The sequence below is a fragment of the Notolepis coatsorum genome (genome assembly GCF_963971535.1).
Source record: "Notolepis coatsorum genome assembly, chromosome: 15".
In the NCBI taxonomy this organism is placed as follows: Eukaryota; Metazoa; Chordata; class Actinopteri; order Aulopiformes; family Paralepididae; genus Notolepis; species Notolepis coatsorum.
Genome location: NC_140179.1, coordinates 78,751,527 through 78,777,003, shown reverse-complemented (window position 1 = coordinate 78,777,003; position 25,477 = coordinate 78,751,527). Strand labels below are relative to the sequence as shown.

Here is a 25,477-nt window from a genome sequence, read left to right as displayed (position 1 = left end):
ACTCCAAAAACAACAGCAAAGTGCTCTGAGGGCACTCAACAAAGGGTTGAGGAAGGTGCTATATGGAGAGTGACACAAAATAGTAGTCCAAGCCACTCTTCTTATCAAACAGATTAAAAAGCCCTTATTAACAACCTAAATCCTCATGGAACAATTTAGAAAGTTTTGGTCAAAACGGGCCTTCATCAGGGCTCAAATGCTTTTTAATTCATGATGAACTAGCCACTTGATAACTTGATCTGTTTTATACAAAAATGCTTTTAATTACTATTTTGTCTTACTTTTAGCACACACATTTAACTTTTTTCCCCTCAAGATTTTACCATATACCACCCCCCACCATCCCGTGCAAAAGAGGTTCCTTCGAGCCGGATTTGAACCAGCGACCTAAGGATTTCTAGGGTTTATCTCTACAGTCCTCCGCTCTACCAACTGAGCTATCGAAGGGACACACTCACAGTGTGACAACCTGGGGGAGGGGTAGAGTGGGGGGGGGGGGGGGGGGGGTTAATGGGTCATGCTTAATATCAAACCAAGTTTTAAGAATTTCCAGCTAACTTTCAACATCAAACAGAAGTTCCTTTAAATTACGTCCTGAGCAATATAAATTAGTATCGTCTGCAAAAATAACACATTTGAACAGTTCAGTAACGTTGCAACTTCAAGTATCATTAATATAAAGTATTAAACGTTTTGGACCTATCACCGATCCCTGGGGTACTCCACAGGTGACCTTCATAAATTAATGTCATTGTCATTCATTTGCACACGTTGCTGTCTGTTTTCCAAGTAGCTCTTCAGCCAAGAGTTAGCTATACCTCGTATCCCATACTTCTCCAATTTCTCATGAATATGCTGTGATCTATAGTATCAAAAGCCTTCTGCAGGTCATTATAAATACCAATAGAACTATACTAATAGATAGGGATGGGTACCGAATTAGGTACTTTTAAAGGTACCTACCGAATCACGTCGGTACTACCGAGTACCAATTCACGTGAGATCTGTCGGTGCCACATTTCGGTACTGTAAAAAAAAAATAATAATAATTGACGACGTCAATGTTTCGTTTACCACGAAACGAAACCTATGAAGTGTGCCGCACGTTCACGTTAACGTTCACACGCACAATATACACTTACCTAGGATTTGACTTGATTCAACAACAAAGCAGTCGGGCCAATGGCAAGCCGAAAACTGTCGAAAGTGTGGTTATTTGAAGTTTGGATTTTTCTTTTCACAACTGAGGTAGGTAGATTACATTTTTAGAGACTAAAGTACCAAAAAAGGTACCGTTGGGTACCGGTATCGATTCACAGGTACCGGTATCGGTTCAAATGTGAAAGGTACCCTCAGGTCAAAACTCTGCAGAATCTGCACCTGGCTCGCTGATAACAAACTAAGCAAGACCGACGGCTTCTCAGTTACAGTGGGTGACAATATTGTCACAAGGAAAGATGAAATTACATACCTAGGTTCCATCCTGGAGGCAAATCTTTCCTGTGACAAAATGGCATCCAATGTAATCAAAAAAGTCAACCAACGAACTAGATTCTTGTACCGGATCTCCTCTCTGGTAAACAAGAATACCCTGAAGACTCTGGCAGGAGCACTCATTCAAGGGTACTACGACTATGCTTGCACCTCATGGTACCAAAGCACCTCAAAGGCGCTAAAAACAAGATTACAAACATCACAAAACAAACTGGTCAGACTACTGCTTGACCTTACTCCTAAACCCACCTCACCCCTGCCCACTTTGACTACCTATGATGGCTTAGAGTAGACGACAGAGTACAGCAACTTGCAATGGGCCTGGTCTACAAGATACACTATACGACTAAGGTACCCATGTACATGTCAAAATACTTCCCAAAGGTCAGTGAATACCACGATCACAACACCAGAGGGAGCTCCACAAATCATGTTAAACCCAGATTCGGCTCAAACAAGGGACTAAACACGTTTCGCAATTATGCCACATCAATGTGGAACACCCTACCCAAAGCTGTAAAGGAATGTGAATCACTACCCACTTTCAAAACCACTCTCAAAGAGCACCTACGGGAGACTGCAATTCGAAACTGGCCCCTGTAAATGTCCTAACCCAACCCCCTCTAATGTACAGTAAATGTCCTAACCCAATAATACACAAGACCCTCTTCTTGGAACCAAATATGGTTTTGTCGATATTCCAATGTACAGTTTTGCTTGTACAGTCGTACAGTTTCCCCCACCCCGCCTACCTAACCCCCCCCCCACCCCACCCCACCCACCCAACCACCTCCAATGTACAGTTCCCCCACCCCACCTACCCAACCTCCTCCAATGTACAGTTTCTACGTCAAATGTATATACTCTCTTTTTTAGACTCTTTTTGTATCACAAACAGTACTGTATTTGTAAATCTGGTATGTCATAAATGTATAGATGTAGCAGTACTGTCTATCTGTATGTCGTCTATGTCATATATGTTATGATGAATTGAAATGTATTTCTTCTACCATCTCCATCACTGCATATGTAGTAGTTCTATTTTCCCTAAACCCATACTGGTGTTCACTCAATATTTTGTATTGTACAAAGATCCAGTTGTTTCACAAATTATTTCTCTAATATTTTTTTAATTTGAAATACATAACACCTGTGTGGGAAATATACTAAGTGAGAGCTATAACCAAAGATACTCAAACTATACTTGAAAATACCACATGTTCTTATTTGTCTTACTTTTAGCACACACGTTTAACATTTCCCCCCTCAAAATTGTTCCACATATCCCCCCCTCCCCCCCACAAAAGTGGTTCCTTCGAGCCGGATTTGAACCAGCGACCTAAGGATTTCTAGGGTTTATCTCTACAGTCCTCCGCTCTACCAACTGAGCTATCGAAGGGACACACTCACAGTGTGACAACCTGGGGGGGGGGGGGGGGGGGGGCAGAGTGGGGGGGGGGACTAATGGGTCATGCTTTGAGCAACGTGTGGATACAGAGGCGCAATAGTACAGAGACAATAGCGGGGGTAGTGCGTGTACTTAGCTAATACCAAAGGGTATAGCTTGTGCAAAAGAATTTGTTTGCATGACAAATCCACACCGAAGCACCCAGAGAGAGCTACAGGAATTGAAAATGGGGGACCCTGATGTAAACAAGATGAAAGTCTTTCTCTGGTCTGCAACCCCTTAACAATTGTGTGTATTGAGCCGTACTGTATTGTACCCATTCTGCAATCTGTTAATAAAGTTTTCAATCAATCAATCAATCTACAGGAACTCTGTCGTGTACTCTCCTTTTGCTTACTATTCCTCCCTCTTTTTTTCCTGCCTTCTCTCTTTGATTCTAATTTTCACGGCTTCCTTTCACTCTTCTCTGCCTCCTCTCTCTCTCTCTCTCTCTCTCTCTCTCTCTCTCTCTCTCTCTCTCGATCTCCCTCCTCTCGTGTCCCTGTTTCTCTCTCTCTCTCTCTCTCTCTCTCTCTCTCTCTCTCTCTCTCTCTCGATCTCCCACCTCTCGTGTCCCTGTTTCTCTCTCTCTCTCTCTCTCTATCTCTCCCTCCTCTCCCTCCCAGGTACGACGAGGAGCAGGCGCTGAGCGAGAACTCCGACCTGCAGAGCCGCTCGGGACAGTCCCTGGGGTCAAAGGGCACCAGGGGGGGCGGTGCGGGCTTTCGACCCTGGAAGTGAGATCACATGACTTGACGATGACTTCCTGGATGTTATTAGGGAGTCTTTTTGCGGTGGGAAGAACACGGGACACATTTTCTATGCAGTGTATCTCGTGGAGAACTGTGCCCTCTCCCTCCCAACTTCATGGACAGTGACACACAAAAGGCTGAAGCGCCATAACACTAAACCGCATGATATTATGGACTCCCTACGATCTGAGGGGTGGAACATTTATATGAGGGGGGGGGGGGGGGGGGGTGTCTGGAGAGTTCACCAAAGGATCACCAAATAGCCCTAATATTAATGTGGTGAGAGAATAAGAGAAGGCAAGCAGGAGAGTGCAATGAGTTGATCTATGCATGATTACACTGACACTTTATCCTGAGAGCACATGGCTGCTAACGGTGAGAAGCGTGTCTGTTTGGAATACTGTGGGTCACTTACAGTGACTGAGTCACTGTAGAACATGAAAAGGAAGAGAGGGGGGGGGAAGCAAACTCCTAAGCAATGTAAGGACTATACAGATGGGTTTTTATTTTCTGGTTAAATAAAGGTTTGATGATGTTGATGATGATGACTATACAGATGTAGGTTAAGGACAGTTCATAAGTCAGTATGAGTTTGCCATGTACAAAATAATAATACTAAATGTTGGTGATGGTATAGCCACTCTGTTACCAGGCTAAAACAGGTCTGTTACCAGGCTAAAACAGGTCTGTTACCAGACTAAAACAGGTCTGTTACCAGGCTAAAACAGGTCTGTTACCAGGCTAAAACAGGTCTGTTACCAGACTAAAACAGGTCTGTTACCAGACTAAAACAGGTCTGTTACCAGACTAAAACAGGTCTGTTACCAGGCTAAAACAGGTCTGTTACCAGGCTAAAACAGGTCTGTTACCAGACTAAAACAGGTCTGTTACCAGACTAAAACAGGTCTGTTACCAGGCTAAACATGTCTGTTACCAGACTAAAACAGGTCCATTACCAGACTAAAACAGGTCTGTTACCAGACTAAAACAGGTCTGTTACCAGGCTAAAACAGGTCTGTTACCAGGCTAAAACAGGTCTGTTACCAGGCTAAAACAGGTCTGTTACCAGGCTAAAACAGGTCCATTACCAGACTAAAACAGGTCTGTTACCAGACTAAAACAGGTCTGTTACCAGACTAAAACAGGTCTGTTACCAGGCTAAAACAGGTCTGTTACCAGGCTAAAACAGGTCTGTTACCAGGCTAAAACAGGTCTGTTACCAGGCTAAAACAGGTCTGTTACCAGACTGAAACAGGCTAAAACAGGTCTGTTACCAGGCTAAAACAGGTCTGTTACCAGACTAAAACAGGTCTGTTAACAGACTAAAACAGGTCTGTTACCAGGCTAAAACAGGCTAAAACAGGTCTGTTACCAGGCTAAAACAGGTCTGTTACCAGACTGAAACAGGCTAAAACAGGTCTGTTACCAGACTAAAACAGGTCTGTTACCAGGCTAAAACAGGTCTGTTACCAGACTAAAACAGGTCTGTTAACAGACTAAAACAGGTCTGTTACCAGGCTAAAACAGGCTGAAACAGGTCTTGTTACCAGGCCGAAACAGGTCTTGTTACCAGGCTAAAACAGGTCCATTACCAGCCTAAAACAGGTCTGTTACCAGACTAAAACAGGTCCATTACCAGACTAAAACAGGTCTGTTACCAGGCTAAAACAGGTCTGTTACCAGGCTAAAACAGGTCTGTTACCAGACTAAAACAGGTCTGTTACCAGGCTAAAACAGGTCTGTTACCAGGCTAAAACAGGCTGAAACAGGTGTTGTTACCAGGCTGAAACAGGTCTGTTATCAGGCTAAAACAGGTCTGTTACCAGACTAAAACAGGTCTGTTACCAGACTAAAACAGGTCTGTTACCAGGCTAAAACAGGTCTGTTACCAGGCTAAAACAGGTCTGTTACCAGGCTAAAACAGGTCCATTACCAGCCTAAAACAGGTCTGTTACCAGACTAAAACAGGTCCATTACCAGACTAAAACAGGTCTGTTACCAGGTTAAAACAGGCTGAAACAGGTGTTGTTACCAGACTGAAACAGGCTGAAACAGGTCTTGTTAACAGGCTGAAACAGCTCTTGTTACCAGGCTGAAACAGGTCTTGTTACCAGGCTGAAACAGGTCTGTTACCAGGCTGAAACAGGTCTTGTTACCAGGCTGAAACAGGTCTTGTTACCAGGCTGAAACAGGTCTTGTTACCAGGCTGAAACAGGTATTGTTACCAGGCTGAAACAGGTCTTGTTACCAGGCTGAAACAGGTCTTGTTACCAGGCTGAAACAGGTCTTGTTACCAGGCTGAAACAGGTATTGTTACCAGGCTGAAACAGGTCTTGTTACCAGGCTGAAACAGGTCTTGTTACCAGGCTGAAACAGGTCTTGTTACCAGGCTGAAACAGGTATTGTTACCAGGCTGAAACAGGTCTTGTTACCAGGCTGAAACAGGTCTTGTTACCAGGCTGAAACAGGTCTTGTTACCAGGCTGAAACAGGTCTTGTTACCAGGCTGAAACAGGTCTTGTTACCAGGCTGAAACAGGTCTTGTTACCAGGCTGAAACAGGTCTTGTTACCAGGCTGAAACAGGTCTTGTTACCAGGCTGAAACAGGTCTTGTTACCAGGCTGAAACAGGCCTTGTTACCAGGCTGAACCAGGTCTTGTTACCAGGCTGAAACAGGTCTTGTTACCAGGCTGAAACAGGTCTTGTTACCAGTTACAAACAGGGCGTTTGTATCAGACAGTTTCCCCAACACAGCAACCTGATACCAAGAGCCCTGTGGAACATGTTGTGTGTCAATTGACTTGGTTTTCTGTTTCTTTGGTACCTAGAAGCATGTTCCATTCCCCCCCCACCCCCGCAGTGTCCCCAAATGTATGGTCTAAGTCTATACTGCTAAGTAAAAGTAATACGGATTAATACTCAGTATCAGCCTCAGTTTAAAGGGATATTTCACTTTAGAAGAGGTTTCAGCAGTCTTACCTCCTATGTAAGTGCATCTACTAGTAAGCTAGCAACCACTGCTGTCCCTGTTATCCGCTGGCATCACCAGTATTCCCCCCAGGTGTCAGGCTCCTCATTCATTTTCATTCATTTTGAGGACCAATATCTTGTTTTGACATTTAATGTGTGTCTTTACACATTTATTACCTTTTGAAAAATGAGAGCAAATCCAGTACATTTGTTGTAAGTCTAGAGTGCTGTGTATTCTTGCCTTGCGTGGAATGTTTGGGGTGTGGTTACCCCTGGGATTTCAAACATTCTGTGATAAGTTGACAGTTGAGAGAAACAGTTCCTCTACTGATGATTTTAAAATGCAGGGGGTCATGCCCGCAGCGATTGTGCAATAATACAAGTAATAAGAATAGGAATGAGAATAAGACATTTGTGCAATAATACAAGTAATAAGAATAAGACATACCAGGTATAATGTACATAAAGTTTACAAAAAGCATGGTAAGACATGCTAAGGTCCTGCGATAGTGCAATACAATGTTAGCTACAGATGAGGCACTGGGTCTTATGTACACTACTATACAATGCTATACTATACAATCTACAGTTATACTATGTGTCCTTATGCTAACTTGCTATATCTATCTATCTATTTACTATACAAGAACCACTCCCGTTTTTTTTTTTTTTAAGTGACCTTTTCATTATGTAAAGTGACCGTTGAGTGTGAGCGTGTGCAGCATGTGTGTGTGTTCATGTTAAAGTGACTGCTAGTGTGTGAGCGTGTTGTGTGTGTGCTCATGTGTGCTTGTGTGTGGAGAGTTCAGTGTTCAAGACTCTGATGGCCTGGGGGAAGAAGCTGAGCCGAAGTCTCTCTGTCCTAGTTGCTGGTGTTCGCAGGCGTTTGCCTGACCGCAGCAGCTTGAACAGGCTGTTGTTGGGGTGGTGAGGGTCTTTCATTATTCCGCAGGCTCAGGATTTGCACCTCTTGTTATATAAGACCTGCAGGGGTGGTAGTGCAATACCCGTAGTGCGCTCAGCTGAGCGCACCACTCTCTGTAGGTCCTTCTTGTCCTTTGCCTTGCTGTTTCCATACCAGGCAGTGATGTTTCCAGTCAAGATGCTCTCTACAGCTCCGGAGTAGAAGGACTGGAGTATCTTCCCCGATACTCTGAACTTCCTTAACTGTCTCAGGTGGTAGAGACGCCTTCTTTACGACTGAGTATGTGTGTTGTCCATGTCAGGTCTTCTGAGATATGGACGCCCAGGTACTTGAAGCTGCTCACCCTGTCCACGATAGCCCCGTTTATCCACAGTGGTGTGTGTGTCCCCTGCTGTGTTCTCCTAAAATCCATGATCAGCTCCTTGGTTTTACCAATGTTCAGGAGCAGGCTGTTGTCCTGACACCAGCGTTCCAGTGCATCAACCTCCTCCCGGTAGGCCTTCTCGTCGTTGTCAGAGATCAGCCCCACCACCAGTGTGTCGTCCGCAAACTTCACTATGGAGTTGAAGCTGAACTTGGCCACACAATCATGTGTGTATAGTGAATACAGCAGGGGGCTCAGAACACAGCCCTGGGGGGACCCGATACTCAGGGTGATGGTGTTGGAGGTCTGACCCCCCACCCTGACCGCCTGAGGCCTTTCACTCAGAAAGTCCAGTATCAGCTCAGACCCAGCTCGATCAGCTTGTCCACCAGTCTGGTGGCGACTATGGTGTTGAACGCTGAGCTGTAGTCAATGAACAACAGTCTCACATAGCCCCCCTTCTGGCAGTCTAGGTGAGAGAGGGTACTGTGTAGTACTTGAGAGACCACATCGTCAGTGGACCTGTTTGGCCTGTATGCAAATTACAAAGGGTCCATATCACTGGGTAGGGACTAGGGAGGCACAAATTAATCCTTAACCGCCTTTCAAAACATTTCATGACCACAGAGGTGAGTGCCACCGGTCTGTAGTCATTAAGACCTGTTGGGGGGGATTTCTTTGGTACCGGTATTATAGTGGACACCTTGAAGCAGGCAGGGACCATGGACTCAGCCAGGGATAGATTAAATATGGTGGTGAACACTGGGGCTAGCTGGTTAGCACAGGACTTAAGTATACGTCCTGTTATCCCATCTGGGCCAGCTGCCTTTCTGGTGTTCACCCACATAAATGCTCTTCTCACACTGTGTTCCGTCACTGAGAGAGTGCCCCCCCCTCCCCGCGCGGATGCCCCCTCCACGACGACCGGTGCGCCAGTGACGTCGTTAGCCGATGAGCTAGCGTCGCCACTGTTTGCACCGAACCGTGCGTAAAAGGAGTTGAGTTGGTCCGCGAGAGAGGCGTCTAGACTAGGTTAGCAAAATGAATGGAAGTGAATGAGAAGCCTGACACTTGGGAGGAACGGTGGTGTTGACAGCAGACGACAGGGACAGCAATAAGATAAGATAAGATATTCCTTTATTGATCCCCTTGGGGAAATTCAGGCATCATAGCAGCATGGGGTAGGGGGAGGGGAGGTACAGGTAGTAAAAACAAGCAGTGTAAACAATATAACAAGTCAATATAATTAACTAACTAACTGAAATATACAGTATTCACAGTATCACATAAGGTGCAGTATGCATAAGGTAGTGTTATTGTCATTTTTAGGTTCCAAGTAGTTGTAGTTGGATGTCTGGCAGCAGTCCCTGCCCACTGTCGTGGAGCCTGATGGCCGCTGGTATGAAGGACTGACTGAGGCGGTTAGTTGAGTGTCGGGGGGGGGGGTATGAGTCTGTGGCTGAACGTGCTTCTTATCTTGACTAGCTCACCGTAGAGGGGGTGGGAGGGATTCTCCAGGATAGCAGCCAGCTTCCTTCTCATCCCCCTCTCTGCCATCACCTCTAGTCTAGTCTCATGGTCTCTAGTTTACTTGTAGATGTGCCTACATAGAGGTAAGACTGCAGATTTCTTTCTACTACAGTGAAATATCCCTTTACGACTCAGAACTGTCATGGGCAGTGGTAAAAAAGTGATATCAGTGCATCTCTATTAAATATATATATATTTATATAATCTATATATATATATATATATAGATTACACAGTAGAATTGCGCAGTCTTTTATATGTTGATGCAAGATATTTTTCAATAAGATTGATTGTAAAGTCAGACCTGAACCTCCGTTGCACTTTATTTATTTCAGTTGCTCAGCTATTCTTACATCACATTCTTGGGGGTAACATGGTGACTGTTCTGGTGCAGTGCATCTTACAGCTGCTATCTGGAGGATGCCAATGGGGATCATGTAGACTCGATTATGGACAATTATGTGGGATAAGCATGTCATTTAATGATAGAGTCTAAACTGTCCTCATTGACCCCCCCCCCCCCCCCCCCCCCCCCCATATTGAAAGTAATGGAGGGGGGGGGGGTAAATCTTGTTTCATTACTCTTATGATCACTTTAAAGGAACACGCCAACTTTTTGGAAAATTTGCTTATTTGCCATCTACCCTGGAGTTAGAAAAGCAGATACATACACTTTTCTTCTCTGTGCATGCATTACGGCCCGGGCAGACCAGACGCGATTCAAGGCAGACGGACGGGCGACTGCCGCTTCACTTCCGCTCCCATGTTAACGGACGTAGCTGTGCCCACTGGCCGCAAGCGGGCGCGCGACTCGCGGGGTGGAAGCGATCATTTCCGCTTTGGTTGGATTCGAGGCGGCGCGCAGAGGCGCATTTTCACTGAAATACACTCAATATCTGCATTATAGATGTTGTTCAACCAGCTAATGTGTCTGTATCTTTCCCAATGCAAATAAACCATATTACTATACTTAGTAGTACCCCGCCCAACCCCCCCTGTCTGTCTGTCTGTTTGTCTATCTGTCTATATATCTGGTTGCCTGTCAGTTTGTTTGTTTGTTTGTTTGTTTGTTTGTTTGTCTATCTGTCTATATATCTGGTTGCCTGTCTGTCTGTTTGATTGTTTGTTTGTCTAGCTGTCTATATATCTGGTTGCCTGTCTGTCTGTCTGTCTGTTTGTCTATCTGTCTATATATCTGGTTGCCTGTCTGTCTGTCTGTTTGTCTATCTGTCTATATATCTGCTTGCCTGTCTGTCTGTCTGTCTGTCTGTCTGTTTGTTCAAGCCAAACCATTGATAATGTAGTTTTATAGTGGCGTAGGAATCCGTCTGAAGAACTATATCTATAACTATATACTGATATCAAATAATAACCTACAATGTTGCATAATAATAATAATAATAATAATAATAATAGCAGGATATAGCAGTCATTAAGTCAATCCACCTTGTCACCTATATAACCTACTAATAATGACAAACGTTTTATTTACACGTTTTATTTGTTTCCTGACAGCTAATTATGGTAATTATTATTATTATTATTGAACAGCAACCAGTAGGCTTGATATCAGTGTATTATTGTAGCAGCTAATAGATATATAGGTTAAATAGGTCCTTGTCACAGCAACAACCCCCCCATGCCTGGCCTGACACGTGAAGAGAGAGAGAGGGGGGGGGGGGAGAGATAGGGAGGGAGAGAGAGAGAGGGCTCGCGCTGCAGTCTGTCGTCCGCTCGCTCTGAAGTCGGACTCGGTGTGCCAGGCCACGCGCGCGATCTCGCACGGAACCCGCGCGTGACTTCGTGTGCGTCTGGTCTGCCTGCGGCGTTAGGCTTAGGGAACAGCCGCACTGTTAGCCTAGCTTAGCGTCATTCACTGGAAGTAGGTGTGCCAGTGTAGCCTAGTTCCCAACAGTCACGAAATACACTCCAAATATAACTCCAAAACTTACCAGTTTTTCAAAAAACAACAGGGCTTTTGAGGTGATGAAATCACTACGCCCAGGCAGCAGTGGTTTGGCAAAAAATAGTTATATATCGTATAGCTCTGCTCAGTGTCATAGTGCAATACTCTTCATATCCAGTATTGAACTGAAATAAATTCTCACATGTATCTTTAATACCATCATCTGTCTGGCCACACCCCCATCTGCTACCTACATAAGCGGGGGTGTGGCCATACCATCAGCTCCTTCTTAAATTTTCGCCACGTTGAGTGCCTGCAAGTACCACACTTTAAGTTTGATGGATTTTTTGAAGAAAGTAGAAGATCAAGGAGCTACGTTGACATCACATCTTTGTTTTCTCTCTCACTATTTTCGAGAAAATACAGCGATAATGTCTTCGTCACTGGGGTGTCTGGAAGATGATGATCATTCTGACCTCCACCGGTTTTTTCGTATTAGGGGCTCGCGTCGCTGGTCTAATCCCCATCTGCAGTCCTCAAAGCTGCAGCTGGACAGGTATTACCTTCGGTTCTGCAGCTGGACTGTGCAGTAGGCGTCGGCTGTTGTGAGAAACTGGCTGTCTCTGGGTGAGTGATGTGTTTTGCTATGCGAGCACCAGTTGTGTTGCTATGGGGGGTTAGCTGCACAATTTACGAAGGCCGGCCCCAGACTAGTATCCTTTTTTCTGCCTCTTAGACGGCAGAGGGAGGGTCCTGGTTTGAAGCCCACGGTAGTCAATCTAGTGGGCCGTGACCAAGATCTGTGGTTAAAACCCGGGATGTTTTGGACGAGCGGATTCTTCTCTGTCATGTGAAGGCCCCATCTTTCAAGTTGAAAGTTACCCTCACGAGGAAAAGTGGGTTTGGTGCTTCATTATCGGAAGCTCCACGCTCAAGTCGGCTGCAGCCTATGAAGGAATTGTGCCGACACCGCTGTATATCTGTCAATCACTGTTCTGGAAGAGGTGTTGATTTCTTTTTCTCTTCTCTCTTAGGATGAGGAGGTGAGTCAGACGGCGGCTGTCTGAAGTGTTGGCTTATTGTGTTCTCGTGTGCAGTTTTGGTGGTAGCTGCTTAGCTTGCGTGCTAGCTGGGTGAGCTAACTGTTAGCCAGTTAGCTGTTAGCTGCGGCGCTGGCTCGTTATGTTCACTAGGCCAGGAGCGTTAGCTTGTTGCTACCAGTCGGCCTGGGTTGGCTGTTAGCTTATGCTACACCGTTGAACATTAGCCGTGAGGATCATCATCATTAGGTGGCTTCTTCGTTCCGAAGGTTGCCTATCACTCTCCAACCCATTCTGTCCCCACTTCTTCTCTCCAACTCCGTGACTCCGCCTCTCACTCCGCTCCAATCACAGATGTCGTCTAGACGTCTACCCAGTCTCTTCTTGGTCTTCCACTTCCTCTCTTTTCCAAAATCCTGGTCTTCGTTTTCCAACTTATGTTTCTTCTCAATAATTCTTTATGGTTCCAGAATGCGCCCTTTGCAATTCCGGTTCTTCTCTTAATGTCCATGTTAGCTCTTCCACCTTCACTGATCCAGCTTCCAAGGTACATGTACTCCTTCACTTGTTCAAGTTTTTCTCCATCCACCTGTATTTTACAAACAGTTCCTGGTGTTTTTTCAATGATCATTACTTTAGTTTTCTTTGTGTTTAGCGACATTCCATAGTTTTTGCATTCGACATTCAGCTTATTCATCATGTCCTGTAGATCTTCTTGACAGTTACAGACTATAGCAGTGTCATCCGCGTATCTTATATTGGTGATGTTCTCTTCGCCAAGTTTTACTCCTTTCCCTCCTCTCAGACCTTTTTTCATCAGTGATTCACTGTATATATTAAAGAGTACAGGGGACAAGATGCATCCTTGTCTTACACCCTTCTCCACCGGGAAGTCTCTTGATTTCTCCTTTCCTATTCTAACATTAGCCTTCTGCCTCCAGTATAAGTTGGCAATTATTCTTCGGTCAGAAACTGGTATTTTGAATTCTTCCATTGTTCTCATCAATGTTGTATGTTCAACTCTGTCGAAGGCCTTCGTGAAATCGATGAAGCAAATACACAGCCACAATGTACAAAGGGTTAGCTGTAACTGAGGGGTACAATTCCCTGACTGTATTGTTAGATATGATATTTAATACCACTACCTCTTGTACTTTAACTTCTGGCCATCCAGTACATGATATAAGTATGAGGAACACTTTCCCACCTGATGAAACGAATCCACACAAATGTACCAAATCGAATATTTTATATAGCAAAAGGTATATACAACGTTCACTTAATTACATTTATGATTTGAAATATGAAACATGCACTTTTATGGCAAATGAGTATTCGTAGGTAAATCAACATTGAATGTCCAATCTCTGGTTACGCAGGGAGTAAGTATACAACCTGGAATATTTAGGAAACGATAGCGATGGTACTTAAATGATTATAGCTGGATACACTAAGGGGGGGGGGGGTCCCGCTGGTTGTAAGACAGTAGGAGGGGGGGGTTAGAGAAGCCGCTGGCGGTATCCCATCTGGCCGACGGTGTCTTGGGAGAATCCAAAGTCTTGGACACGGTGCCCACAGAACCTCGGTCCGCAGACGAATACAGCTGGACCCTCTGTGGACGGTATCTGCCGGTCCACAACGGAGAGACGTGAGGCGACCTCACTGGTGTAGAGCGCCGTCTCACCTGGAGTCCTCTCCGGGGGGTAGTTCCAACACTCCGCAGTGTTGGCCTTTATCCATGGAATAATCAAAGCACCCAAAGCATAATCCAAGCCGTGGAAGGCTCGCCGTCGTCCGGGTAGAGTAATCCAATATACAGGTCCAGTCGCTCTTGGCCCGGAGCTCCTCGGATGCAAGCACCACTAGGGGTCTGCTCAGCCTGGTTAAGCGTCCAGATAACGTCAGGAACGATGGGGGTACTGATAACTTTAGAACTCTAACCTGAACGATGCACCATACATAAATAGACTATTATTAGCTTAATAGAATACGTCCAACTCGACGGTATAGTGCCAAACTATGACTATTCAACTATTAATCTACACGATATCTCAATGCCTATTCTGGGCCAAGTAGGCCTTACTACACCACACGTGCGTCGTGGGGAGGCTTTGCGTCTGTCACTCTGTTGGAGGGTAAAGAACTGGACTAAAAGGGAAAGTTCTACTTTACTTGCGCCATATATATATGCGCTATGAACAAATAGTACCATTCGTATTTCGCCCGACATATTCCTGCGCGGAACCGGGGCTTGCCACGACATGTTAGGCGGCACGATTGAACTTGGACCTAGGGGTATGGCAACCTGGCGCCAGGTTCTCGTCCAATGGTAGAATGAAACTATTATGGGCTGTTTAGTAGACTAAAGGGATATTCAGTGCATATTGTACAAGGAATATACAGGGGATATCAAACGATATACAAATACAATTAAATATATATATATAAATAAATATACATATTCGGTTTAATCTGATCCTTCACAACATTAGCACTAGAACTAGCAAACGCTTCCACACAACTCATACAATGCAAGGGGCATTGAGAACATAATAACTAACATTCTCACATAGCAAGTGAGAAAATTAAGAACAACTGTATTTCAGCAAATGTACTTAATTCTCTCTCTATCTCTCTCTCTCTCTCTCTCTCTCACACACAGAAAGCAATTGTCCGTCATTCTCTCTCTCTCTCACACACACACACACAATTATTTTGTTACAAAAACTTAATTTCCAGCATTCTGGTGCAGGCATTTTTGAATTTGTACCCTTTAAATGCCAGTGTTTGTGATGAGCATCACAAATTATTGTAAAAAAGAAAAGAAAACACATATTCAATACATTTTTGAATGTTTACCCTTTAAATGCCAGTTTGTGTGATGGCATCACAAATTATTGTTAAAAAAAACACACAAAAAGTAAAATATTTTCAATATATCAAAAGGCAATGTACATTTTTCTGGGGGGGATTATTACAGGCTAGGCATGTGTCAATGATTAGCAGCAACACAGATTTTGATGGATTTTTTTGTAATGTCAGATTTAACACCAACTCTTTTCAGAAAAGTGGGAGTATTTCATTTTTTATCTGACATTACAAAAAATCTAAAAATAAATGGTTATGATCAGGGCTGAAGTTGAATTAAAGATTTATGACTGTTTAGACTGCATTACTCTCTGTCACAGTGATGTCCTGGTTGTTCCCCACTTAGGTTATCTAACTATCGCGCCGCCGCAACCATAAACACTGGCCTGGCCTGCTTCTAAGTTCAGTGGCCTGACTGCAAAAAAAATAAATATTTTTGTTGCTTTTTTGTAAATGTTTTCAAGTACCACCAGCAGTACCACTAAGTACCACTAGTGGTACGCATACCACAGTTTGAGAACCACTGGTTTAGGGAGTTCCCTGACTCCTCGCCGGTAATGGTCTGTTGAGTCATGGTTGTCCCCCCATCATAGGGTACGACGCTCCCCGTCCCCTCTTTTATGGAGCATGGTTGACGGGGTGTTGTTTTCCCTCAGCCGCGTCGTATGGGACCCATGTCCGTATTTTTTCCTGTGAAAAAAGCGGCTTCTTGTCGTTCTCCCAGGCGGCTTGGAGGAACGGTATCTGGTGTCTTGTTAGAAGTCTATCCATTGATGTGTTTTGGGTCTCGACGTATACATAGTGCTGGTCCTGGGTGCTTCTGATAGGAACCACGCATGGGCTTGCGCGCCTTGGTTGCTCATCATTGAAACAGCATTTTTATGGGGCAACTGGGATGGAGTTTGTCTCTTCCGAGCGCCAGTTTACTAGGTTTGTCTCGACGAATTCTCGTTCATATCTGAGGGATGTTAACGGAATAGATAAAAGCATAGGTAGAGGGGTCTCACGCCCTTGGGGTGGGCCACCGAGCACGGTACGAAAGGGACCATCTGGGTGGCGCCCTCTATAATGTTTTGGATCGACACGCGTACCTACCCCCCTCCTAGTGTTGGGGATGTCGGTGTGATTAGGGCATGGGACTGATTCTGGTCGCGCCGGTCCAGGTCAGTTAACCCGTTGTCCGCCGGGGACGCAGATCTGCTGTTCTGGTACCCTGAGGGACTTGTGCTTTTTTCGGGGGGGGGGGATGCCGGGTCAGCCCGGGTGTTGCAGGGTTTGACGTTATGGAGATGTTCGTGGTTGTGATTACTACGTATTACCCCTCACTGTTGCTTGGTCCATGTTGTGTTGTACCTTGCGCTGCGCTAAGGGGGCCTGGTCCTTCTCCATTCTTTTCGCCCCTCTCTTCTCCTGCTTAAGCATGGCTGGGAGGGGGCTGTTGAGGTGATTCTTATGGAACTCCTCTGGCATCCCTGTGTACGTCCCGGTCCGCCGGGCCCGGTCCGAAATTGTTTCGTCAACCCGTAGGCCTGGGATAACCCATTTTTGAAAACTGAAACACTTGTACTGCGCTATAGCCAGTGTATACCCGCAGTTGTGTTTTGGAGTTTTTTCTTGAGGGGTTATAGGAACAACCACCTCATGTTTGAACCAAGGGGGTGGTTGGTTCCCTGGTGTGTTGGAGCGGAGTCAACTCTCGGGTTAGGCCGTTTAAGTGTGCCCCCGCACGTTTCATGACGTCTGCCAATTGTGTCAGCCTTCTCTGCCTCGACCCCTCTAGAGAGTCTGGTTTTTTTTGTGGAGGCTGTGACATGGTGCACAACAATGCCAGCATACGCCCCTTCCGCCGGGGTGCTGTTTCAGCAGACCCCTTTGGCGCCTGTCTAGTCCGCAGTTCTCCAGGTTCAGGTCAAGTGCCTGTTGCCTGGATTGAGGGATCGACCTCTTCTGGGGGTCGTCTTCCCGGTGCGCTGCCTGCTCCCACTGTGGGTGTAGCCTCTTGAGTGCTTCGAGCTTACAGCCATGTCAACCTGAACACGCCCGATCTCGTTCGATTTCGGAAGCGGTATAAGTTCAGGCCTGGGTTGTACTTGGATGGGTGACTGCCTGAGTATACCAGGATCAGTGAGCTAGGCGGCGTGCTATAGGGGGGAAGGGCCTACTCTTGGATGGGCCCTGTCCGAATACGCTGGCGATGTGGGGGGCGGTGTCACTAGTGACCGCCTGGTGAGGTCTCGATGCTGTGGCGTCATTGGCCTCTCCAGGCCCCCTTTTTCCAGGGGGGTCCAGTCCCTTCTGGGTCTGGGTCCTCCTTCGCGCTCCGCTGCTACGGCCTTGCCACAGGGTTGGTTTTTCTCTTGACCCCGTGATATTAGGGGTGGTAACGGGGGTTTGTTCCTTTCCGTTCGTTCCCTAGTGGCATGCGGGTTGTGCGTTTGTGTAGTCGTGGGTATAACCCATGGTCTGCTCACCCTGTGCGTTGAGTTGCTGAAGTCTCCTCTTCACGCAGTCGGACCCGACTTCCCCGTCCTCCGCTAGGGGGGTTCGGGGGGCTCGGGTCCTCCCCGGTTCTGATGGTTGTGGGGGGCCTCAGCGGGTACATTTGTCGAGCTTCAGCTCTGCTCAGCTCCTGTGTTGCACTATGACGCTGAGCAGAGCTATACGATATATAACGTACGGTTATGTATATAACCATAGTTATATGAGTATAGTGACGCTCAGCGTCAGGACTCACTGAGGACCCCTTGATCTTGCCTTGTGGTGAAAGATTGGGAAGGAGCTGATGGTATGGCCACACCCCTGCTTATGTAGGTAGCGGATGGGGGTGTGGCCAGACAGATGATGGTATTAAAGGTACATGTGAGAATTTATTTCAGTTCAATACTGGATATGAAGAGTATTGCACTATGACGCTGAGCGTCACTATACTCATATAACTATGGTTATATACATAACCGTACGTTCAGAGTATCTTCTTAGAAAACAAAAATGTCAAATTCTTTTTTTTATAAAAAAATGTATGTGGTAAATACACAGGTCACAACATGTTTACAGGAAAGTTTTGGAGTTGTATTTGGAGTGTATTTCGTGACTGTTGGGAACTAGGCTACACTGGCACACCTACTTACAGTGAATGACGCTAAGCTAGGCTAACGGTGTGGCTGTTCCCTAAGCCTAATGCATGCACAGAGAAGAAAAGGGTATGTATATGCTTGTCTAACTCCAGGGTAGATGGCAAATAAGCTAATTTCCCAAAAAGTTGGTGCGTTCCTTTAATGTGATAAAGGGCCCTAAGGCTGATACAGTACAGTTAATCTGTCTTGGTTTTAGTTTAATCAGAGGTCACCTCTTCAAAAGGTAAACAACCTCTAGATACCATGGCAACAAAGTACCCGCTGCTGCATGGCTCCATTCCATGGTTCCACATTCCTATGGAATGACCTTGAAGTGCGCTCAGTCCACAAAAGCCTCCCTTGGTTTAGCCTGTATTTGTTTAAGATAATCACATTCTGGTCTACAAAGTGCAGTTCTAACACCCAGAACAATCACTTTGAAGAACTGATAGTAAGCCTATTGAGGATGATGAAATGCTGATCTATAGTAGTATCACAAGGTCCAAACTGGAATTGAGATTAGTCATCTCTGTCCTGAAGATCGGTGTGTGTGTGTGTGTGTGTGTGTGTGTGTGTGTGTGTGTGTGTGTGTGTGTGTGTGTGTGTGTGTGTGTGTGTGTGTGTGTGTGTGTGTGTGTGTGTGTGTGTGTGTGTGTGTGTGTGTGTGTGTGTGTGTGTGTGTGTGTGTGTGCGTGCGTGCGTGCGTGCGTGCGTGCGTGCGTGCGTGCGCGACTTCTTTACCTTTGGGTGTTGGATCTTGAAACTAGGGCTGAACAATTTGGAAAAAAATATCTAATTGCAATTATTTTTTACTGATATTGCAATTGTGATATGATTTGTGATATTAGAGGGGAATTCAAATGTTTGAGTCATTACTCTCATTTTCAGTGAAAAACAATTAAAATTATCATGGTGTGATTTTTGCGGGGATCTGTACCAAACAAGTGTGTTTTCTTAAGTCTTGAGGAATACAATTTGTAGGCTGGGACATCTCTGGAGCACCACAATACTTCATTTAGAAGGTTAGGTATTCTTTTTGGAACATATCACCAATATTGTGTCTCCTGCTATTGGATGTTGCACTAGACCATATTGTGATTTTTATCAAATGTGTATTAATTGTTCAGCCCTACTTGGAACTATGTAACTTGGGCTTATACCACAAACAAACACTGGGAAGGCACATACTGTCTATAGTAGTCAGTATTAGGCAGTAATCCATACTATAGGGAGGTGTAGTCTGACGTCACTTTAGTTTCCCGCGAGGTCCACCCGTATAGGGATTTATCATTAGGAAAATGGATGATCTGCTATTGTAACAATTCTGCCTCATGAACATTGACAAGCTTTCCACTTTTGCACAAAATGAGTTCCCTTCTATCACTAACATTATTGTTTAAGCATTTTTGGTTGAAATAAAGGTAGTTATAAGGTTTTTAATTTGTCGTTAAAAAATAACTAGTTCGTTCAGTGCGCCAGAGAAGTGTAATTCCTCAGTGAACGAAAACATAAATGCTGTTATTTTGCTATACAGTACCTTTACGATTAATAGCGAATTATGTTGAGCTATAGATTGTGTGTAGATGAACACACACAGTAAGGTACACCATGCCAATGTTCATGCTTTATTTGTTTTAAAACGAGACGATTTAGAAATGGGTCCATTGGAAATACATGGCGATTTCAAGAGGGGTGGACCGCACGGGAAACAGCAATGACGTAACCACTGAATTGATTGATTGATTGAAAACTTTATTAACAGATTGCAGAATGGGTACAATACAGTACAGCTCAATACACACAATTGTTAAGGGGATGCAGACCAGAGAAAGACTTTTGTCTTGTTTACATCAGGGTCCCCCATTTTCAATTCATGAGGACATATATGACATACATGACATACAGATAGACAGTACTGCTACATCTATACATTTATGACATACCAGATTTGCAAATACAGTACTGTTTGTGATACAAAGAGTCCAGAAAAGGGAGTATATACATTTGACGTAAAAACTGTACATTGGAGGAGGTTGGGTGGGGTTGGGTGGGTAGGAGGGGTTGGGGGGGGAAACACTGTACAACTGTACAAGCAAAACTGTACATTGGAATATTGACAACCATACTAGGTAATTTACTGTACATTGGAGGGGGTTGGGGGGGGGGAAACACTGTACAAACAAGCAAAACTGTACATTGGAATATTGACAACCATACTAGGTAAATTACTGTACATTGGAGGGGGTTGGGTTAGGACATTTACAGGGGCCAGTTTCGAATTGCAGTCTCCCGTAGGTGTTCTTTGAGAGTGGTTTTGAAAGTGGGTAGTGATTCACATTCCTTTACAGCTTTAGGTAGGGCGTTCCACATTGATGTGGCATAATTGCGAAACGTGTTTAGTCCCTTGTTTGAGCCGAATCTGGGTTTAACATGATTTGTGGAGCTCCCTCTGGTGTTGTGATTGTGGTATTCACTGACCTTTGGGAAGTATTTTGACATGTACATGGGTACCTTGGTCGTGTAGTGTATCTTGTAGACCAGGCCCATTGCAAGTTGCTGTACTCTGTCGTCTACTCTAAGCCATCCTAGGTTGTCAAAGTGGGCAGGGGTGAGGTGGGTTCTAGGAGTAAGGTCAAGCAGTAGTCTGACCAGTTTGTTTTGAGATGTTTGTAATTTTGTTTTTAGCGCCTTTGAGGTACTTTGGTACCATGAGGTGCAAGCATAGTCATAGTACCCTTGAATGAGTGCTCCTGCCAGAGTCTTCAGGGTATTCTTGTTTACCAGAGAGGAGATCCGGTACAAGAATCGAGTTCGTTGGTTGACTTTTTTTATTACATTGGATGCCATTTTGTCACAGGAGAGATTAGCCTCTAGGATGGAACCCAGGTAGGTAATTTCATCTTTCCTTGTGACAATATTGTCACCCACTGTAACTTAGAAGCCGTCGGTCTTGCTGAGTTTGTTATTTGAACCGAAGAGAATGGACTCTGTTTTGCCCATGTGTAATGATAGTTTGTTATCAGCGAGCCATATGCAGATTCTGCCTAGTTCCGAGCTGAGGGTTTTTTCAACCTGTAACTTGTTCTTGTCAGAGACCAGCAGGGCTGAGTCGTCCGCAAACAGGAACAAGTTGCAGTCACAAGCTGACGACATGTCATTTGCATAAATTAGGAACAGTAGCGGTCCTAGTATGCTTCCTTGTGGAACACCACAGCTCACTGTGAGGGGGGGGGGGATAGGGTACAGTTTACCTCCACCATCTTTTCCCTCCCCTCAAGGTAGGATTGCATCCAGCTCACTGATAGACTATCAAAACCAATTGCTTTTAGCTTGTCAATCAGAATGGAGTGATTGACAGTGTCGAAGGCCTTTTGTAGGTCCAGCATGACCATGCCGCAGTATTTGCCTGCGTCCACCTCTTGTTTGATGTGGTCGTTCAAATAGAGAAGGCATGTGTCAGTGGAGTGGGATGTTCTGAAGCCAGATTGGAATTCGTAGATTAGATTTTTTTCCGCTAGGTACTTTTCGACCTGTTCGTAGACTATTTTTTCCATGACTTTCGAGATGGAGGTGAGAATAGAAACAGGGCGGTAGTTGCCTGGGTCTAATTTGCTGCCCTTTTTGTGCAGGGGGGTCACCCTCGCAATTTTGAAGTCCTTGGGGACGTGTCCCTGTTTTATGGAGAGGTTTATTATGTGTGTGATGACTGGGGTGATGGCGGCTGCTGAGTCTCTGAGGAATTTGGAGGGGATGTTGTCATGGCCAGTGGCCTTGTTAGGTTGGAGGGCGCTCAGTTTTTTGAGTACCTCATCTGTTGTTACCATTTCCAGCTTGAAGTTGTCCTTGCGGACCCCTAGGTTTTTGTAGTAAGCTACTATGTGTTCTACCCCATAATGCCCTAAGTGGGAGGGTAGTTTGTTTACCAGTGTTGTGGCTATGTTTGTGAAGAAAATGTTTAAGTAATTGGCTACATCCAGCTTGTCTGTGATGAGCGTGTTGTCCGTTTTTATGTTTATGTTTGAGAATCTGGTTTTAAGTTTTTTACTGCAGCCTAGTTGATTATTGAGTAATTTCCAAAGTTCATGTGGTTTGTTTTTGTTTTCCTCAGTTTTGTCATTGATGAAATTCTTTTTTGCAGTTTTGATCATGGAGTTTACGTCGTTTCTTAGTCTGTTTCTTTCCAGTTTGAGTTCAGTCACGTGGGCTTGGAGTTCACTGCTCGTGCTTTTGGTAAGCTTTGACTGACTTTTACGAAACTATACCTCCCTATTGCTAGAGAGTAGACCTACTTTAGTGAGAGCTCAAATAGACTATACAGTTTTCAACAAGCCTACTATAGTTATTTGAGTTGTAAGATGAGTCCATTCGCAGATCTCATAACTTACTTTATTGTGGTGGTTATACACGTTAGGCCCATCAGCAGCTGTAAAGGGTTGTGTCTTGTTTCAGCTTTACACTGCAGACAAAAAGGTTTCCACATGTGAAACATACTGTTGTGCGTTTCACTTGATGAAATATCCATATTGGGTCTGCTTTTCAATGAGAAAATAAGGTTCAGTTGAAAATGCGAAACCCCTTCTTAGGATGTAGAATATATTTTTAATTATGTGTGTTGTTTTGCTCACAACAACATGTGTTTTAATTGGTTTATTTACAGAATATTGTCAACAGCTCTCGACTGCTACAACAAAGGGGGAACTTTTTCTATTTTACAAACAATTCCTGGTGCCTCTAAAACCGATCGGCATGTAATAAATCGAATACCGGTACGTGAATTTGGAAGATACTATATCTGGCTGTGTGTGTTGACTGGAACCTTGCTTCATATAGATTTACATTTGAAAAAAGAAACTCAACTGGTTTCTCTGTAGGTTAGGAGGTCTATATTGGTTGTGGGGATAGTCAAAGTATGGAGAGAAATATGAGACCATTTTGAACCTCCTAATTCTAAACTGGTCTCTCTCTCTCTTTAACACACACATACACACACACACACACACACACACACACACACACACACACACACACACACACACACACACACACACACACACACACACACACACACACACACACACTCACTTGTAGAAGCTGCAGCTGTGCTTGAAGACTGTTTGTGGTTGTTTGCTTGTATGTGAATACATGGGAAACAGCACTGGGATCAATTCACTTTCAATTAATGAATTATTTTAAATTCAAATATTTATAATTTTCAATAAATTCAAATTTTGGCTGTATTAGCCAACCTGTTGAGAAGGAAATGACAATGGATGTTATATCATCAGCAAGTAAACGGATCGACATGAATCTCTTCATAATGTTCATGTCATGAGTTCCACATGAGTTATACACAAACGACAGGGGCTGTTTGATTGATTGATTGAAGATTTTATTAACAGATTGCAGAATGGGTGCAATACAGTACAGCTCAATACACACAATTGTTAAGGGGATGCAGACCAGAGAAAGACTTTCGGCTTGTTTACATCAGGGTCCCCCATTTTCAATTCATCATAACATATATGACATACATGACATACAGATACAGTACTGCTACATCTATACATTTATGACATACCAGATTTGCAAATACAGTACTGTTTGTGATACAAAGAGTCCAGAAAAGGGAGTATATACATTTGACGTAAAAACTGTACATTGGAGGAGGTTGGGTGGGGTTGGGTGGGTAGGAGGCGTTGGGGGGGGAAACACTGTACAACTGTACAAGCAAAACTGTTACAAATAGGCTTCAGTACTGTTTGTGATACAAAAAGAGTCTAAAAAAGAGAGTATATACATTTGCCGAAGAAACTGTACATTGGAGGAGGTTGGTAGGTGGGGTGGAGGGGGGGGGGTTGGGTAGGTGGGGGGGGGGAGACTGTACATTGGAGGTGGTTGGGTGGGTGGGGTGGGGGGTTGGGTAGGCGGGGTGGGGGGGGGGGTAACTGTACATTGGATTATCGACGAAACCTTACTTGGTCCCAAGAAGAGGGTCTCGTGTATTATAGGCCGTGAGCCAGTAGCGTTGGTCGTTACCATGTTGGGGGACTAACTTTCATAGTGATTTTTGGGAAGGTATACACCCCTGCTGCTAGAAGATATGTGATAGCAATGCAGCAGTTGCCTCCAAATGTGTGCTATCACAGCTTTTATAACACCACCAAGCATATCTTTCAGGCCTCCTGTCCGAAATTACATGCCCCAAATTAATCATGATAGCTCCTGAACCATAAGGCATATAAGCATGTTTCTGATCTCCTTTGATAGATAACAAGCTAGGACATATGAATCCAGTGTAAGTAAACCCACATATATTACCATTCTAGAGTAAATGGAGATACAATGAAGGAAAACATCATATTTTACCCTCGTTTTTTACATAATGTTAATTTAAAAGGCAATATGACCATTATAACCAATAACCCATGGATAATAATGCAACTGAATGTGCTCTCCTACTCCTTGACCAAAAATCTAACTCTGGATCAACATTTATGATACCGTTTAAAAAGGTATACTCAGATGATGTAAATGTTTTGGCCATGGTTACCGTTTACATGTTGACTGTTTGCTGGTAATTTTACTCCAAAACACTATTTCTTTCAATACTGCCATGTTACAAAAACACAAATCTCCCCAAAACATTGAAATAGTAATAAAACACAATGAATATTGATCAATATGCATATTCAACATTCATATAGGGCCACAGAGTGTCATGCCATGTGACCTATCAATGTTGTCAGCCCAGTTAGACCTATACAATGATATAATGCATATTGGTTTTCAGAAAAATATTTGTTTATTTTGGAAAGTACACAGTTCTCAGTCTCTATCCGTGGCGCTGTTGGTGGCACTCTACAATTGGTTTACTGATAATAACCTAGTAATCATAATAATTTTTCCATGTCTTCCACATCTTCATCAGAACTTTCCACACTATCTGAGGTGGATGCCTGGTTCTCACAGTCTGCCAGTCTACACATGTCAGTGCACCTGAGGCCATTTGCAAAACATACATCTTGGGAGTGAACATTTCTTTGGACAGTTACAGGCCAGTAGATACAGG

The 25,477-nt window shown here is 44.3% G+C and overlaps 1 protein-coding gene across 1 annotated transcript in view; it reads left to right on the top strand.

Annotated features, from left to right (window-relative positions):
• Nucleotides 1–25,477, top strand: part of ttll1 (tubulin tyrosine ligase-like family, member 1) — a gene marked incomplete at its 5' end in the record, with an annotated part of 81,598 nt that extends 56,121 nt beyond the window's left edge. Inside the window, 2 exons of the mRNA XM_084330265.1 lie at nt 3,568–3,678; nt 25,337–25,477. Coding sequence (XP_084186391.1) covers nt 3,568–3,678; nt 25,337–25,355 — 130 coding nt within the window. The 3' untranslated portion in view covers nt 25,356–25,477. The remainder of the gene's footprint in view (nt 1–3,567; nt 3,679–25,336) is intronic.